We start from the raw sequence: 17,010 nt of genomic DNA on the forward strand, positions 1-17,010 counted from the left end.
ACCTGTTCAGGGTGCACAGAAATCTGTTTAAGGTAAAAATTAGGTAAAAAGTGGAAGGGCAGCATTTAAAGAAGCATAGACACACAATTTTTGGTTCCACATTTCACTCTTTGTAATGATGCACAATACATTGCTATACACAGATCACCACATGGTGTTTACGTACGACCACTAAATAATTTATGACTGAATTTTTTTCTCTCACTTGTTTCAGTTCCGGTTTCAACAACAGAGAAATGGCTACAGCGTCAAAGTTCTTATATGTCACATGAGGGTGAAAAAACTTCGATATAAACTGTTGTTCTGCTTTTTAAATTGTTGTAATTCTGGCTATAGAGGCTGGCCAGCTTTAGCATCGCAGTGAATCAAAACTATAAACGCGATGATTATATCAGTGTTTTCATCCCTCATGTGATCTATGTGCAACTTTCATCTCATAGCCACCATTTGCCTGTTGAAACCAAAATGAGTGCAAGTGAAAAATTCCAACAAATTATTTCCTAGGGATGATCAGCGTATAGTAATGTCTTGCACATTATTAACAAGAAGTAAATATGCAACCAAAATTTAATGTCGATGCTCCTTTAAGCTGTAGAAGTGCCTAAAAAAATTTAAAAGCAACAGCTAACAGATATACACTCCTTATCTCCTCACTTGAACATTAGTTGTGTTTCTTACACTGAACGCTCAGGTAAGCTTTATAAATATATCTGCCAAGTAATGCGGCTGTGCTATGCAATGCACAACAACCAGTTTTCTTTGCCGAACTGTTTTCTCATTTCAGTTGCATGAAGTTAAGATAACCTGATCATGCAAAACATGAAAACATGCAGCCGGGTATGCAGCAAACTCACCATATAGCGTGTAGACAACACCAAATACCATGAACATGCCACACAGTATAGCAAGCGGAATGTCATAGTCAAAGGAGAACTCCTCGCAGTCCAAAATTTCAGACGAGTTTGCATCTCGCCCGTGGTCGAAGAATTGGTCCTGCATCGCTATGCTGAAGGGGCGCTGGAACAAAGGAAGGCACCCATTAGCGCATCATGAGCTCTCGAATTGTAATGGTCCTATTTTCTTTCCTGTTTTTGAGTTATCTGCATGTCATGAATGGGATGTGTGACTTTGAACAAAACTGAGCAAGAAAGGGTAAACAAAGGTGTCTCCTATATATGTGAGCAGTAGTTACAACAATCAGGCCAAACTTCCATGTCATCACGCTTCTCTGAAGTACTCCTGCAATGCCTCTTTCTATGCCAAGAGAAAAATTGCTCTTTTGCATCTATGAAGCAATGCTTTAAACAATTATGATCTCTAATTGAACGACTTCAACACAATAGCATTATAGGCCCTATTTTTCAGAAAATGTGGCGTCAGCACTGGCAGTGTGAGTGAAAGATTATGAGCATGTCTCTGGGAGGTGGTAATAGACGTATGACATAGGCAACATTGACTAGTCGGTGGGTTATGTGACATCACGAGGCCACGTGACAGGGTCGAGTTGGCAGCTCCAGCTAACTCGAGTACCTTCTTTGAGATGGAGAGCAGATGGGAATTGAACCCTTCAGGACCCTCGAATCCCTAGACAGACCCACTTCTCTTAGGATATGCAGCGGGGATTTGTATCTACGTCAAGAGCACATCACAGAATGTGGTAGCTAATGACTATATTAAAAAAATATGCCCGAGATAATAGAAGCAGCAGCAATGATAAAGCGAGTAAAAAATGCATGCACACAAACGAGGATCCGCAAGGGACCTCCTCTTTTTTTTTCCTCCAATATCCTCATTCATTGCTTACGTGCTAGCATGATGAGAACTACAAAATAAAGCTAAGGAGACACCTGATTTATTACACATAATTATTTGCAGTTCAATTCTGTTTGACCACTGTCAACTTAAACACACGTGCCTAATAAAATGGAACGTCAAGCTGAAAAAGTTATCATTGATCGGCGAAAAGCAAACAAGACATTCCTCTCTGTGGTGATGTTTTGTTAGCAGAAATTGCTGCCATATATTGACAAACCAGTCAAGGATAAGAACCAACCTTTCTAAACATAAAACATAAAACTGAAAATGACCAAGTTCTAAAGAGCAGAAAGGGGTGCTACACTGTATAATATCCTCAGTGCCGGCAGCTTCACGCCGATGTAATGCACATTGTGGAGGCTGGCCCGCAGTGTCGAGTGCTCCAGCGTGCTAGATAATCGCGGGCGGGCCTCAAACAAACTCATACTGTGGAACATACAATATTGTATTATACTCCTTTCCCTTTTAATCTAAACTGTCCTTTCTCCCTGTCAGTCACCTCTTTGATTTCTCCTACCTGTCTCCTTGCTATCCCTTTATTTCCGCCGTTCAGTTAAGGTGCTTCAGCTCATTTTAAAAGCAGTTACCGGGGCAGGCAAAAAATCTTTGCTTCCTTTATTATTTTTATTTTATTCTATAACAAAACCACTTACTACTAGTACTACTACTACACTGTACAGTTCTTCACAGAAATACAGGGTGTTCAAAATTAGACTTTACTGATTATTTAAAAAAAAAAAGAAAAATGCTGTACGCTCATGCCGTTTTTGTACATTGGTAAAGCGGCTAGGTGGACACAAATTGGGGTAATAATTGTCCCCGTAAACTCAGTAATTAACTAAAATTCAATAATTAACTTTTTATTGGCTGAAGTTAGCCTGCATATTTATATTCAGAACTTAGAGGCAAATGCTTTTTAACGCCATTCCATTCTGCAGAATTTTATTAACGCACCTGTGTCCCGAGATGCGCGCGTCTAAAATTTCGTCCCAGTTCGTCTAATTACGCATGCGATACGGCATCTCTCGGCGTGAAGCACCTCCCACGTGTGACGCAGTTGTTGCGTACAGCTTTATTTGCTGGCTTCAAAACAAAGCCATCAAGTAACAGTTGCGTGCTGGCATATTTCTCATGGCATACACAAAGCCCCGTCGAGACAGCACTCCAGAGAAAAGCAGATTTTGTTCTCTGAAACATGAATTGGGATGCTTAAGTAGCAGTGCTGTTATGAAAAAACTTCTGTATTTTGTGAGTTTACCTTTGAGGCGGTAATCAAATCTAGGTAAATGGTACCTTGATTCAGACATCTCAGCCAGCTAATGTTCAAAAGTATTCTGAGACTAGTTTCTAGGCATGCCAGTTTTCTGAATTGGCAACTTATTCCTAATGCCAGCAATGAAAATGTCAGCTAATTTGTTGTTAACTAATGCTATAATTTTGGAGAACAAATAAACCAGTGCAGACTAAGCCATGTGACTCTCAAATGACCTCAGTTGGTTTTACTAGCCTACATACACTCCGTGCTTTTAAAAGCATGTCTACCCACCTGGAATATTGTACCAAAGAGGGATAATTACAATACCCTAACATTGAGTAGTTGCCAATGAAAATGCTATCAAGGTGCTAACGTCCATCAAAGCTTGAGAGAGGTGTTAAGCTATATATGCAGGAATAAGAACATTAAAATAAGCAGGTAGGTGTGCATATACTTCTAAAAGTCAATGCAGCATTTTCATATTTCAATCAATACACATATACTTCTGCCTCTTTGTTAGCCTCCTTCCCCTCAATAATGCTGGCCACCAATTTCTCAACCAAGATATGTGATGTTAAGCATCAAAGTGACAAGTAAGTGAATATAAGATATAAGGAGCAGCAATTCCACTGGACTTCAGCTATACACACCTGCTACAGTGGCAGAGCTTTGGCACAGGGGTGGTTGGCAGCAGCGCTGAGAGGCGGGCGAAACTCGCTCAGAAGCTCGTAGGTGCGGGCTCGCAGCAGGCAAGGATCATGCCTGCTCCGGAGGCCCCGATGCCTGCACAGAGAAAAAACACCACGGTGAGACGTACTGCGACCAACAGCAAGGAAAAATCCGAAATTTTAAAAGGCTGCACTAAGGCAAAAGTAATCAAACACACAGCCAAAAATAAGCATACAATCAGAAGGAAGGGGGCTTCAAAGGGAGCCCTCGCTTGCAGCCGCAACCGTTACGCGCGCCACTTAGTCAGGCCGTCCGAGAAACAGTTGCATCGAAGGGTCACACAACAGGGGCGTCCAATGGGAAAGTGCGCAAAATATCCGGGCACTTACGCTCAGTGAGATCATTCGGGTTACGTCATATACGTGCGCGATAAAAGCATGTGCGTGCTATCCATCACGGGCGAGCTGCGTGACGGGTGCCCAGCAGCTGGTCTTGGGTATGAATGTGACAAGCGAACGCGGTGGTTAATTCAGCGAAAAGAACGGCAACGTCGCAGGTGGTTAGAATGACGGTAAACTTAATTGCCGCCGCGCACGCAGGTTCCATCCCCGATTCGCCAGGGCTCGACGTCTCGTTAGACTTCTGCCTTGGCATGCAAAAAGGACTTGCACCAGCGACGGAATAGACGAATAAAACCATCCAAGGGAACCGCGACAAGGGGAAATGAAGAAGGAGTGGATTTTAGAGAGAAAAAAAAACAGGGGGGGAGGGGGGGGGGGGGGGGCAGCCCATAAATCCGCACTTCGATGCAAGCACGAACGTTGAATTTAATGCAGTAAGAGTGATTCCTGGAACTACCACGACCACGTGCAATGGAGCGGAATACGAGCTTTCGAGCAAGACAAGGAATTTGTACACGGCTGCGAGGTCAAGGACTATGTCCACACTTGGAACTAACTCCGACAGCCGACGCGAGCACCTCCTTCCGACCGCGCCCAAACTGTCAGCTTCTCCTACCAGCAAGCGTGCTCAAGGAGGAGCCAGCCTTGCAGGATAAGGCATGCGCGTCGAAATGGGGCAAGAAATCGCCCCTAGGGGAAAAAAAAAAAAAAAAAAAATGATAATGTAATCGAATGAAGACCCTCCGAAGCGGCGGAACAAGCTACAACGAGAAATATCATAAATCGGTACTCTCAAAAATGGCACGAGAGATACACACAGGTACATGATAGATTGGTACATGATTGTTGCTGCAACAACAGCAAAAAGACGACTGTCGCAGTGAAAATAGAGAAAGAGAGAGAGCGGGGGTCTAGAGTTTCCCCACGAGCTACAATCGACGAATCTAAGCCGTACACGACGGCTTCACTTCATTCTGCCAGTTTCGCGGAAATATGTGCGTGCCTCTTTTTTTGTCTATTACGCCACAGCTATCCGGCTGCGTTGCGAAAGTCACCGCCCTACGAGGACGGGACCGCCTCCAACTGCAAAGAGTGCTGTGCGCTTGAAATCAACAGCAACAAGAGAAACATAGGAACAAGAACACGCAAAAAAAAAAAAAAAAAAAAGCGAGGAGGAAAAGAACAGCATAGCTAGCACTCGCCCGCACAGCGCGATCGGTGGTTGGGTTTCAGAAGCAGGCTGAAACTTTAGATCGACCCCAAGAAACGAACAAAGGGAAAAGACGCACAAAAAGGCCTTCAAAGTATGCAGCACAGCCCGCGGCGCGCCAGGCGTGCACGTGTCCTCGGCGTCGCCGGCGGCTGTCGGGGCGAACGAGTGAGTTTCGAGCTGCAAACTCAACCCTTTTTCTCTTTCTACATAGTCCTCCGCCGTCGGGGCGTCGACGGCGGCCTTTTCTTCTCTCCGCGGAGACACGCACACAAGTCGGGGCGGTGCACGCCGTCGACGACGGGCGGGGGACGTCGCCAACCGTCGCGCCTGAGACGAGTGCCGCTCGTAAAGCGGGTCAACGACTGCTTTGCGCAAACGAGCGAGAGCTCCCCTGGCTCGAGACTGCGCCTCGCCTGACGGCTGAAAAACGCCCCAATAGTGAACCGACGGAACCAAAGTTAAAACCGATGAGAATATGAAGTACGGTGTCAATCAAATTGCATTTAAGGAGTTTACAGAGCGCTCAGAGCGGCCCGACTGCAGTTCGCGATCACGTGGCTTGGGCCGAGGAGTGGGCTGTATAATATCATTATTACCTTTTTTGCTTGAGATTAAGTGTGAAAAGCATGAATTTTTTTTTTTTTTGTTCTATTAAAGTGAATCATTACTAAAATAAAGCGCCTGACATGATTCTGCACCTGTGGCAGGTTTCCCACTAAATTTACAGTTCAAATTTTGCAGACCTCTGTAGATGTATTGGTCCCACCATGCAGTTCTGAACACATACGAACCCGATGAACACACGCGAAGATGACCCCCCAGCAAGAGCGCGAGGAAAGGGTGCGCGAAGATGGACGGCTCGAACCGAGCAGAGCGTCGCAATCTAATCGCCTTCGCACGCGGCGCAAATGAAACAGTTGTTGCGGAAGAGGGAAGGAGGAAGATGAGGGGTCTCGTCACGGCTACGTGACCGTCCCCCCGCGCAGCGTATAATACACATACACAAGCGGTGCGCGCACAGCGGCGGCAAGAAGAAATGAGAACCGGCGGCAGTCTTGACGCGAATCCGAACTCCTGGGATAGAGTTAACCCGGACACTCCTCGAAGACCTCCTCTGAGGTTCGACTGAGAGAGCACCAAAGATAACGCTCAGGAGACCGTCGCGGAAGGGGGAGCGACGGGGAGCAGCCTCCGCGAAAGCGCGGTAGAAGCTGGCGGCGGTGATGATGAGAGAGCGGAAGCCGGCGGCTGTGATGAGACGAATTCACCGTTTCTCGCATGCTTTCCCCCGGGATAGAAGTAGCGCGCTTGCGACGTGGATTGTGCAGGTGAATGCACAGCCTTGGTGGAAATTATTCGGTCCTCCACGGTATATTCCCAGCCGTGTGGTGGAAAACTCGCGGCGCCAGTGAAAACCTCAAGAGGCCCCAGAAGGCCTCAAAAGCGGTTATTCTCGCCTTAAGGGCTGCGCAACGAGGTTGAAAGCAAACACTGCGGCATAAAGACTTTTGACCGGGGGTGCCTCGCGTGCACGTAACATGTTCTTTGACCCTTCACGTCAGGAACAGAAACGGGAAAAACGGTGGGGATTGGTGAGGTCGTCTTCCTACTCCTCCGTCTGCCTGATGTCTATTAAAGTTAGATATTTATATGGAATTTTTAATGATGCCGGCTAAAGTGTACTGAAATGTCACGACCCAAACTAAGCGTGTCGATAACTTTCTACGCCGTGCGCAATTATTTCATAGTTTCTCCCCAGCTCCCAGCAAAGCAAGTGCACATTTCCCTCACAACTTCGCGTCCACGAAAACGCCCTCGATAGAAAACATAGCATGCGGTGTGCAAACACCGGCACAACCACTCCGGGTGTTCACGAACATATAGGCTTCTTTCCCCCTTCCTGCACGGTGAGAAAACACAGGCTGTGCGCGCGACGCGGCCCGGCCGGCGGGTGCTCGCGCAAACGCGCGCTCGCACGCGTTTCGGCCCGATCGGGTTTCGCAAAGCCCCACCCCGCGACAAACGGACCTTTCCCGCAACCCACTTCTCCCTCATGCACTTCCTTTTTGCAAAGCGGCCGCCGCGCGCGACTCCAGCTGCCAACCCCGCAACCTCTTGCGTTGCTCCATTTTTTCCCCTCCTAATTCAATCTCCACCCCTGTTCTCTAGCAGAAACGGGCCAGGCACACGTCGGCCTACAAGATGCAGCGTCCACTTGAAGAGAGACACATTTTGCGGTGTGTACGAGAGAGATCGTCAGCCCCCGTACGGCTTCGCAGTAAGAATGCGTCAAAGTCCGTCGCGGTTTAGCAATATAGCATAATCCCAAACGAATACACCAAGGCGACCATACCTCGAATATAAATTGATCCGCAAATTTATTTCCGGCGGAGCTAGACACGCAGCAACAGCAAAGAGGCGGTCAAACCAAACGTCCAGAACAAGGACCTCATATATCAAACGCAACTGCACCAGTCTGCGTGCAGACGGCGCGCGTAAAAGAAGAAGAAAAAAAGAAGCGCTGATGCACAACTCTGACTCAGTCCCAAAGGGCCGGAACGGCAAAGCCACTGTCGGAATGGACGGCCATGACAGTAAATGCACTCATAATAGCGCACACGCGAGCCGATCGAATGCTGACGCAGCCAAAGAGAGACGTAAAAAAAAAATGGAAGGCGCACGAGCTAAAACAAAAAAAAAAAAAAAATACAGCGGATTTATCCCGCTGTAGTGCACATCATCCTTCGTAAGCGCGCTCGCTGCTTAGGTCAAATATGTATGCAGAAGGAGGAGAACGCAACGAATAATCAAATCACAAACCATGCGCGCGAATATTTCTCCAAGGACCTATATGGATCGCAGCTGGCGGCACTTTGGCTAAGCTTTGGAATACTTCTAGACCATCTAGGCAGCTGCATGCAGCGCGTCCGCCAAAACCTTGCCATATTTCACTAGTCTCAGTTATATATGCCTAGTTTTGCATCGAAACGAGCCGGCAACGCGAACGAAGCTAAACGCAACGCCCAGACGGTATAGTGCATCGGCTGAAACCTGCAAATATGAGTATACGACAGGTACAAACGCCACGTCGCACTGCGCACACGTTTTCTCTGCATTGCAGCCGTGCTCTGTGGAGAAGCGCTATCGAAAAGGGGGGGGGGGGGGGGGGTAAATGCAAAGAGGAGGAGGTACATTACGGACAAATGACGCCCATAATTGACTGCGACAGCCAGCGAAAGCGTGCCAACGCTGCTGGAAAGGGAGAAATAGAAAGACATAAAATATAATCGGTTAGCAGAGCAAGAAAGGAAAGCGTGCGCCGACTCGAACGACGCGAAGGCCACTTAGGGCTGTCGCCGGGTGAGAGCGAAGCCCCACTCAGCCCCGCCACGGCCGTCATCGGGGCGCCGATCACGTCGACGCGTCGTCGGCTCGTCGCGGTGCTTGTGGTGGTCGAACCCGGAGTGAAGCCGTGCCGCGCCGCACACTCGCGGTGCACCCCCTGTCCCGCCCAGCGATTGATGCTGCGAATTCTATTACGCAGTCAGCGCCGTCGGCCACTTGCACATTCACGTCGCACGCACTCTGCGGCACAGGCTTCTTTCTATACGGTTGCTCTAGCGAGGCAAGCACTGACACGGACCCGTCGGTTGAATCCTTTTCCTCCGCCGAGACGCTTTGGGACGTTAATCCCCGCAAACCAAACCTTGTATATCCCCGCTGTCATTTTGATGAGGTTCTTATACCTGGCTTTTGTATCCACTCCAGGGCAGCGTCCGCAAGCTCGAGATCAGTTAGCTGGCATCGCGTCTACTCCTTCCGTGTCTTGTCTTACGCGCAGTTTTCTTTTATGATGTTAAGTCACCAACCCGCCAACAATACACTTTGATGCAGTTAGGTGGCGGTTTAGTTTAATTGTACGCCCCTCTTTAGTACCGCAACTTGTAGCTTTGTACACAGCGACATCACCACGTGAATGCACAAACGCACAATCGTACCATTATGTGTGCGGTAAATACAGTAGAATCCTGATTTATCCCTTTGTGAGCACATATAAAAGATGAGAAAGGAAGGAAGCAAAACTGGCCAGCGACATAAAGCTTTCACATGGCTAAGTGCTCTATACCGACAACGTGGAAGCCATTCCTGCATGGGTCGGAACGCCGTGGCTACTGAGGCACTATGGCACAGAGAAGGAACGCTAACTGCCATATAGAGAAGCGACCTGCTTCAAATTAGGTGCACAAAATTACTGTGATGCTCTCCTGATGGGGCTGGTACAGGTTGGTCACCGCCGCTTGCGGCGGGGGCTAGTCTGGCACCGAATTTTTATCTGTTGTAGGCCGTCATTGCACACGCCACCGCTGGTGGTGGACGACGGCTGTTGTTGCGGCGCGCGTCTTTCTTTCCCACTTCCTTTTCTTTCTTCTGTATATTATTTTCTATCTGCACGAGGCAGCGGAGGTGGCTCAGCTACAGAGCCAGTAGCAGGCCCGTGCATCTTCTTTTCCTTCTTCCTACAGCCACAACAACAACAACAACAAATTAGGTGCGAAATGCGAACCCGGTAATAATGTGCGCGCGCATGCCAGAACCCTGCACCCTCTCGGGTCGTATTTTTACTGCTTTCCGGAAGGGGAGCAGCCCTCAGCCCGACCAGTCCCTCCTTGCCCGCTCCACGACAGGGATAGATCAAGGCGCTTAGAATTAACTATTTATTACTATTTATTACTTTACTACTCCAGTGTCTTTCTTTTTACGAGCGCAGGTGATTGGGCCATTTGACGAGCCTGACCTGTATGTCTCACAGGCGAGCTGTAACCAAGGCACCTATACAAGACCGCCAGCAGCGGCAGAGTGGAGTGCGCATTGGTGTGTACACATGACTGCCTCCCTTGACGGGGCTGGGGCAGGTAGATCACCGCCGCTTGCGGCCGGGGCTAGCCTGCCACCGAATTTTTATCTGTTGTAGGCCGTCATTGCACCCGCCACCGCTTCGGTGGTGGATGACGGCTGTTGTTGCGGCACGCGTCTTTCTCTCCGTCTTCCTTTTCTTTCTTCTCTATTTTCTCTTCTGTCTGCACGAGGCAGCGGAGGTGGCCCCGCCGGGGAGGTGCAGTGGTAAGACGCCCGACTACTGTACCAGAGTACCCGGGTTCGAACCCGACCTCGGCGGCTGCGTTTCGATGGAAGCGAAATGAAGAAGCGTCCGTGTGCTGTGCGATGTCAGCGCACGTTAAAGATCCCCAGGTGGTCGAAATTACTCCGTAGCCCTCCACTACGGCTCCTCTTTCTCTCTTTCCACTTTCACTCCCTTCCTCCCTTCCCTTACGGCGCGGTTGAGGTGTCCACAGAAAACAAGTGAGACAGTTACCGCGCCTTTCCCTTCCTATAAATAAATAAATCAGGCAGCGGAGGTGGCTCAGCTACAAGGCCAGTAGCAGGCCCGTGCATTTTCTTTTCCTTTCTCCTACAGCCACAACAACACATGACTGCCCTAGCAACAGTTCGCCTCGCGCCACCGCCGTCAGCGCACAGAACAAAACGAAACGGTTTACTGCGCGCTCCGAGTGCCCGAGACCTCCGCCGTGGCGCCATTTTCTTTGCACTTGCCTCGTGCGCGCTCATTCCTACCACGACCAGCGGGATTTCGCGAAGGATGAAAAGAAGGAAGTATATATGCAAATACAGTTGGCGACCTCTCAACACGGTGCACGTACAGTATACGTAGTTGTTTACGTACGGCGGCCAGCTATATAAAACCAGGCTCGTTAGATCTGGTGCACTCGGCGGCAACACTGCATACATCGACGCCTGCCTATCCTGCAATGTTAATCAATGGCTCGACAGAGAGCCGCCCAGTGCCGAGTGCGACGGGACACACCCAGGGGCTATGTAGTATGGGAGGGCGCTCACTACTGTCGTCTATAGCGCTAGCCATCCGCCGAAGCACACGTGACCTCGTAATAATCCAACCTTCAGCCCGAGGGGGGGGGGGGGGGGGGGGGGGGAGGAAAAAGAGAATACCAATGACAGCGCGGTGCAGCTGCCCACTTCCTAGATTGCCGTTTTCGCAAGAAACGAGCGCGCCCGCACAGCAGATCGATGACAGCAACGCGCGCACAAATAAACTGAAGCCGTCTACTGAAGCCATCATCCGATCAGCCAGAGAGAGACGAGAGGGGGGTAGAAAGGGCGGGAGATAGGCAGCAGACGTGGCAGCAGACCACGAGCGCTTCGTCGTTTCCCCGAAACTGAGCTGCTTGGCCCCTACACAGTGATATTCGTGAGCGTACGAAGCCTGTTAACCTCCTTACCCAATCGACCACGCATACCATGCGAAAACTGTCCATCCCTGGTTCGAAAGATGCAGTATCGTCTCGGCCTTTCCTGGTTGCTTCCCTGTGATGGGTACATTTGTGTCGCACAACAGCGGAAATGGTATTCGAATTCATGCGCCGCGCCGAGCAACCAAGGATGATACACAGCGCGCCCTTATAGCATCGCGCGCCATTGTTCTCGGCGAAACGATGTGCTTGCAAGACGGGGACAACGTTCTTCGTATAAGGTCACTAAGTGGTGACACCCCGACTAGCCTGCGCTGCCCATGGCGGCGCCGCTTCACGCACGCGGTTCTCCTGTTCGCACGCTCGCCTGTGCGAATGGCACAGCGGCGGAGACAACGCACCTGAGTGCATGTGGTCGTCGGCGAAGTCAGCCGATGAACTATCAGATACGCCCACTGCCGCATTAGAGTGCGTGTCCCTCTCGGTAGAGGCTCGGTCAGCACTCAGCGAAATAATACATGCAATCGGCCAGCGACAACTGGCGCACCGGTGTTGCCGTCACGGACATTAGGTCGCGCGCTGCCTGCTGCGCAGGGTCGAAAGAACTCGCACGGTGCAGATGGAAAACAAAGAATAATGGAAACAAGAAGGATGAAACATCGGCCAATACGAGCGAAAGGAAGTCGAAAGGGTTCGCATTAGACGTGACCGGAGTGCAGATCGCTCGTATAAGCTTTTGAAACCCTATCCAGTCGCGTTAGAAACAAAAAAAAAAAAAAAAAAGAGTATAATGATAAATGGGGGCGGAAAATCGAAGGTGAAGCGTCGGTTGTTGTAGCACAGCGCGTTTCCAGGAGGCGCGAACGGAAGCCGGGAAAAATGAGGGTCGATTGTGGCTTGCGACGACCGTGGCGTTCGATATTATATACCGATAAAAATAAGGGCACCGAGGCAACCGAGCGAACGGGGCCGGAAAGTTCTGCGAAATTTACAAAACCACTTTTCCGCAATACGTATCGAGTCCCGTCGAGGTACGGCGCGGCCTCGATATAGGGCGCCAATCAATTAGCGCCAGAAACCCCATTTGTATATATATATATATATATATATATATATATATATATATATATATATATATATATATATATATATATATATATATATATATATATATATATATATATACTGTTCCCAAGGATGCGGGATCGAATCCCGGCCGCTTTTCTATGGAGGCGAAAAGCATGGCGCCCGTGTGCTGTGCGATGTCAGTGCACGTTAAAGAACCACAGGTGGTGAAAATTTCCGGAGTCCTCTACTACGCCGTCTCTCATAGCCTGAGTCGCTTTGGGACGTTAAACCCCACAAACCAAACCACCATATATACCAGCGCATAGTCACGAAAACTGTTAGAAGCGAACTCAAGATGACCAACCCACGAGGGACTCCAAACAAATTCACGTTTGCTGTCCGCATTGAGTTATGCACGTCACATAAGAATCCGAATAGCGGTCGGTCACACTGCCGCACACTCACCTGTGCGCATAAGAAAACACTAAACGAGCATACGCAAACGTTTGCCAATTAAACGCAGCGTTTGCGTCTCTCGTTCCCTCCTTTCCGGATAGCCGCCTACGTGATCGCCATGACAAGCGAGCGTTGCACTTCGAGCAACCGAACGGGGAGGCTCCTGCTGGCACACCTTTTCCAGACACTGCAACAGAACAAGCGCCTGATACATGCGCCCTAAGGCGACGACGTCGTCGGTTGTGTTGTCTCTGTCCGGGCGCGGCTGCGGTGCCCGTCCATATAAGCTTAGCGTGCGGCCGGCCGCCAGATTAGGCCGATACGATCGGCGGCAAATAAGACGACGGTGCGCGGCCTGCCCTTGCCCGCCAAACCATGAGAAAATGAGTCCCGCTCGCGTGTGTATCGGTGCCGTGGATCTCGGATCCATGCACGCACACAACGTACACGGGCTCGTTTTCGAGACGCGGACGGCCGGGTGGGCCGGCAAAGCGTTTCGCTTGGCTGGCTCCCCACTCGGCCCGAACAAAGGGTGCAGTTGTAAAAAAGTGCGTTGGAAGCAAAGCTAAACAAAGATGAAAGGATCTAAAATGGGCTCCGTTTCAAAGAGCTTGGAGTGATGCAACTTTTTTTCTCTCTTAGCTCATTTCTCTAACCGACCGACCAGAACATATGTCCGGCACAAATGGGACATACGTTACAGAGGGCTGGAAAAATAAAAATGAAAGAAGTGCCCAGAATGAAAAGGCCTCTTCTGCGCAGCGCCAACAATAGGTATTCATGGGCTTATTGCAATAGGTATGCACAGAAGAACGGGCGTCCCCGTCGCAGAAAGATAACTACATATGAGACATGTTAAGCAAGAAAACTTCGGGGCTTATGAAGCACTAGACGAGGGCAGAATGTCGCCACACACATATGTACTCCTATATGCGCATCCTTTGACAGAAAAAGTATGCTACCAGTATACTGTGTGCGCAGAGAAGCAGCCCTGCTGCAGGCCTATAGACCGAGCACGCCATGTAATATCGTGGTCAAAATGAAAAGAAACACACTTCTGCGATCACGGCCCTCACGACTTGCCTATAGTTAAAAATAAAAGGAGGTACATAATGCATATGTGTGCGAATGGTGCTAACGTGCGCTCCCCCCCCTCACACACACACACACACACACACACACACACACACACACACACACACACACACACACACACACACACACACACACACACACACACACACACACACACACACACACACACACACACACACACACACACACACACACACACACACACACACACACACACACACACACGCACGCACGCACGCACGCACGCACGCACGCACGCACGCACGCACACACTTTTCTCTCAACACATGAGACGTAACATGTAAAAAGCATATTGAGATGCAAAAGGACGTAGCACGCGCGTTATGTCCTCTTAATCTCTTTTAATTCGCTTCCTTTCTGCAATCTCTCCATCTTCCCTACAACACTCCGTAAACTGACACAACCAGTTCGAGCCGTCGTTGCCAAGATATAGAAAGGACTCGGGGCTGGACGTCCTCGCGCGTGATTTGAAGAATCAGCGGTGCCGTAAAGCTACGAGACGCGTTCCGGGAGCGCAGTATAAGATCAAACTCGCGCTATGACGGACGCCAGTGCATGACATCGGATTAATACAGATCACCTGCGGTTCTCTGACGTGCGCTGATATCGCGCAACATACTCCTTTTTTTTTTTTTCTACTTCGCCTCCATCGAAATACGACCGCCGAGGACAGAAGCGAACCAGCCACCTTGTGGTCAGCTAGCAGCGTAAGTTCCAGAAAGAGACAGTCGATTCGACTCGCACGGCGGCTTCAATGGGTAGCATGTGTGAGAGTTTACATCCATAGGCGTTCGCAGTCGATATTCACAACCGAGTCGGAGCGTCCGCAGCGCTCTATAGTGATTAGCGCCACATATATACGTCCCGTGGGAATTCTACGCCCCGCTGCGTTGGGTGAGACGTTGTTCAGCTCTTTAACGCGCTTCAGCGGAAGCCGAATGAGGCCACTGCGGTGCACTCGCGAGTCCACTCATCTTCATCCACGCATCATTTAATTCCACAGCGCCACAACAGACACCCGGCCGGACTGATCTGTGGGGGCCGTCCGCCAAGCCCGAGTGCCGTCCTTTCAAAGCGTATATTGACATCCGATAGGACAGAAAGATAAATAAAGTACGCATAAAGTAAAGGAGAAAGGGAAACGCCACAGGAGAAAGCGAGAATGACTTGCAAGAAGGCGCGAAAGGCCGGGGGATGGCAAACAGAAAGAACACAACGGCGCACCACCAGCCCCGATTCCCGCATAGTACATAGGGGCACAAATCACGCTGTTCCGCACGGATGAAGAAGCGATCGAGGCGGCACACGCGGGAAAAATGCACGCGCACGAAATGCGGGTCGATCATCACGGCGGCCTCGCTGGAGGCTGCTCTTCCGCGGCCGCGCGACCAGGAAGCAAGGCGCCGAGACGGTGCCGCGCCGCCCGCGCGCTTTGTTTCGTCTCGTATGCAGGAAGCGCATGCATACGCAGCGTCCGACAGTGTAGGCAGCACGTTGCGCGTGTACGGGGATTGTATCCCAGCGGCTCAGAGACACGCAATGGGAGAAGCGCGGGCCTTTAGCGAGCGCGCGCCCACCCAGCAAGTACACAGATGCCTGTGAGCGCGCGAGTCGTAGCTTCGATGATGCGATAGAAAGAAGCAGTGCGATTGAGGAAACGGGTTGTGCAGGCGTTCGCTTCGACCCTGGATGCGCACTTCTCTCTCTTTTCTGCAGACATGCACTGCAGGATGCGGTAAACCCCCGTCCGTTAGCGCGGTCGTGACTAGCGGTGCGATTCAAGGCTGATCATTGCGCAGACGCACCGGGCGTTACGTTAGTGACCGCGCAGACATGAATGCTTTCACTGCGTCTGGTGGATAATGACCGCCGCGCATGCTAATGGCGGCAGACGGTAGAGGAGCGACCGCCATCCGTGAGCATGCGGTTGGCAGAAAGTGAAAAGGCGAAATAAAAAGCATGAAAACACTGGAAGAAACGGGAACTTAAAACCATCGTAGCAAAAGGCAGAGTCTAAAAGCGAATAATCTTAAAATCATCGCAGCAAAAGGCGTAGTCAATGAACTAACAAACAGCCAACAGGAAACATGGCAAAAAAAAAAAATCCCTAAAAAGCAGGCGGCCAACAGCTAACATGGCAAAACAACGAAAAACAAACAATAAAACAGTGCGAAAGCTACGAAAAAAAAATAAGAGAAATATCGAAGAAGAAAACAGACAGAAACACAGAGCCCCCCCCCCCCCCCCCCCCCTCCAAAAAAAAAAGAAAAAAAAAAAAAGAAAACCTGCACACGGCACAGGTGCCCATTAGTGGCTGTGTCAAACATCGGGAGCCTTCCAAGAACTTCCGCTCCTTGTCATGTAGAAAAATTGAAGGAGAGCTGATGCATGCGTCCCCAGTCTTATCAATGAAAATGGCTTCAATTATTTCCCTTTCCATTTTGTTATTTGATGTAGTCAAGAACTTTGTTGGGTTGGGTTGGGTTGGGTTTTTTGGCACATAGGCTACTATGGCCATCATGCGCCAAACACTAGGTTGCTGAGCTTCTTTATGAGTGAAAATGAAAAGTTTAGAAAATTACAGCTGATTTAGAATCCCTAACTCTTTAAGAAAACTAAAAACAGATGAAATTTCAACAAGCGGGTTGTCTCCTAATAGTAAACAGGGGTGGAATGGGATGCGTTCATTATAGAATGGAGTAAAATATTTTTTCCTTAACTGTTCAAGTT

The 17,010-nt window shown here is 49.6% G+C and overlaps 1 protein-coding gene across 6 annotated transcripts in view; it reads right to left on the reverse strand.

The window, feature by feature from the left end:
• The window catches only part of LOC146199191 (transmembrane protein 198), a 108,288-nt gene that overhangs the window by 9,532 nt on the left and 81,746 nt on the right, over positions 1-17,010 (reverse strand). For all 6 annotated transcript variants that reach the window (XM_084594665.1, XM_084594660.1, XM_084594664.1 and 3 more), the window contains exons 2-3: positions 3,721-3,853; positions 855-1,017 (exon numbers count right to left, since the gene is read on the reverse strand). In XM_084594665.1, the coding sequence (XP_084450791.1) occupies positions 855-999 (145 nt within the window). In that variant the 5' untranslated portion in view covers positions 1,000-1,017; positions 3,721-3,853. The remainder of the gene's footprint in view (positions 1-854; positions 1,018-3,720; positions 3,854-17,010) is intronic.

This window comes from Amblyomma maculatum, chromosome 2 (genome assembly GCF_055883805.1).
Source record: "Amblyomma maculatum isolate TAMU_Amacu chromosome 2, ASM5588380v1, whole genome shotgun sequence".
Lineage (NCBI taxonomy): Eukaryota > Metazoa > Arthropoda > Arachnida > Ixodida > Ixodidae > Amblyomma > Amblyomma maculatum.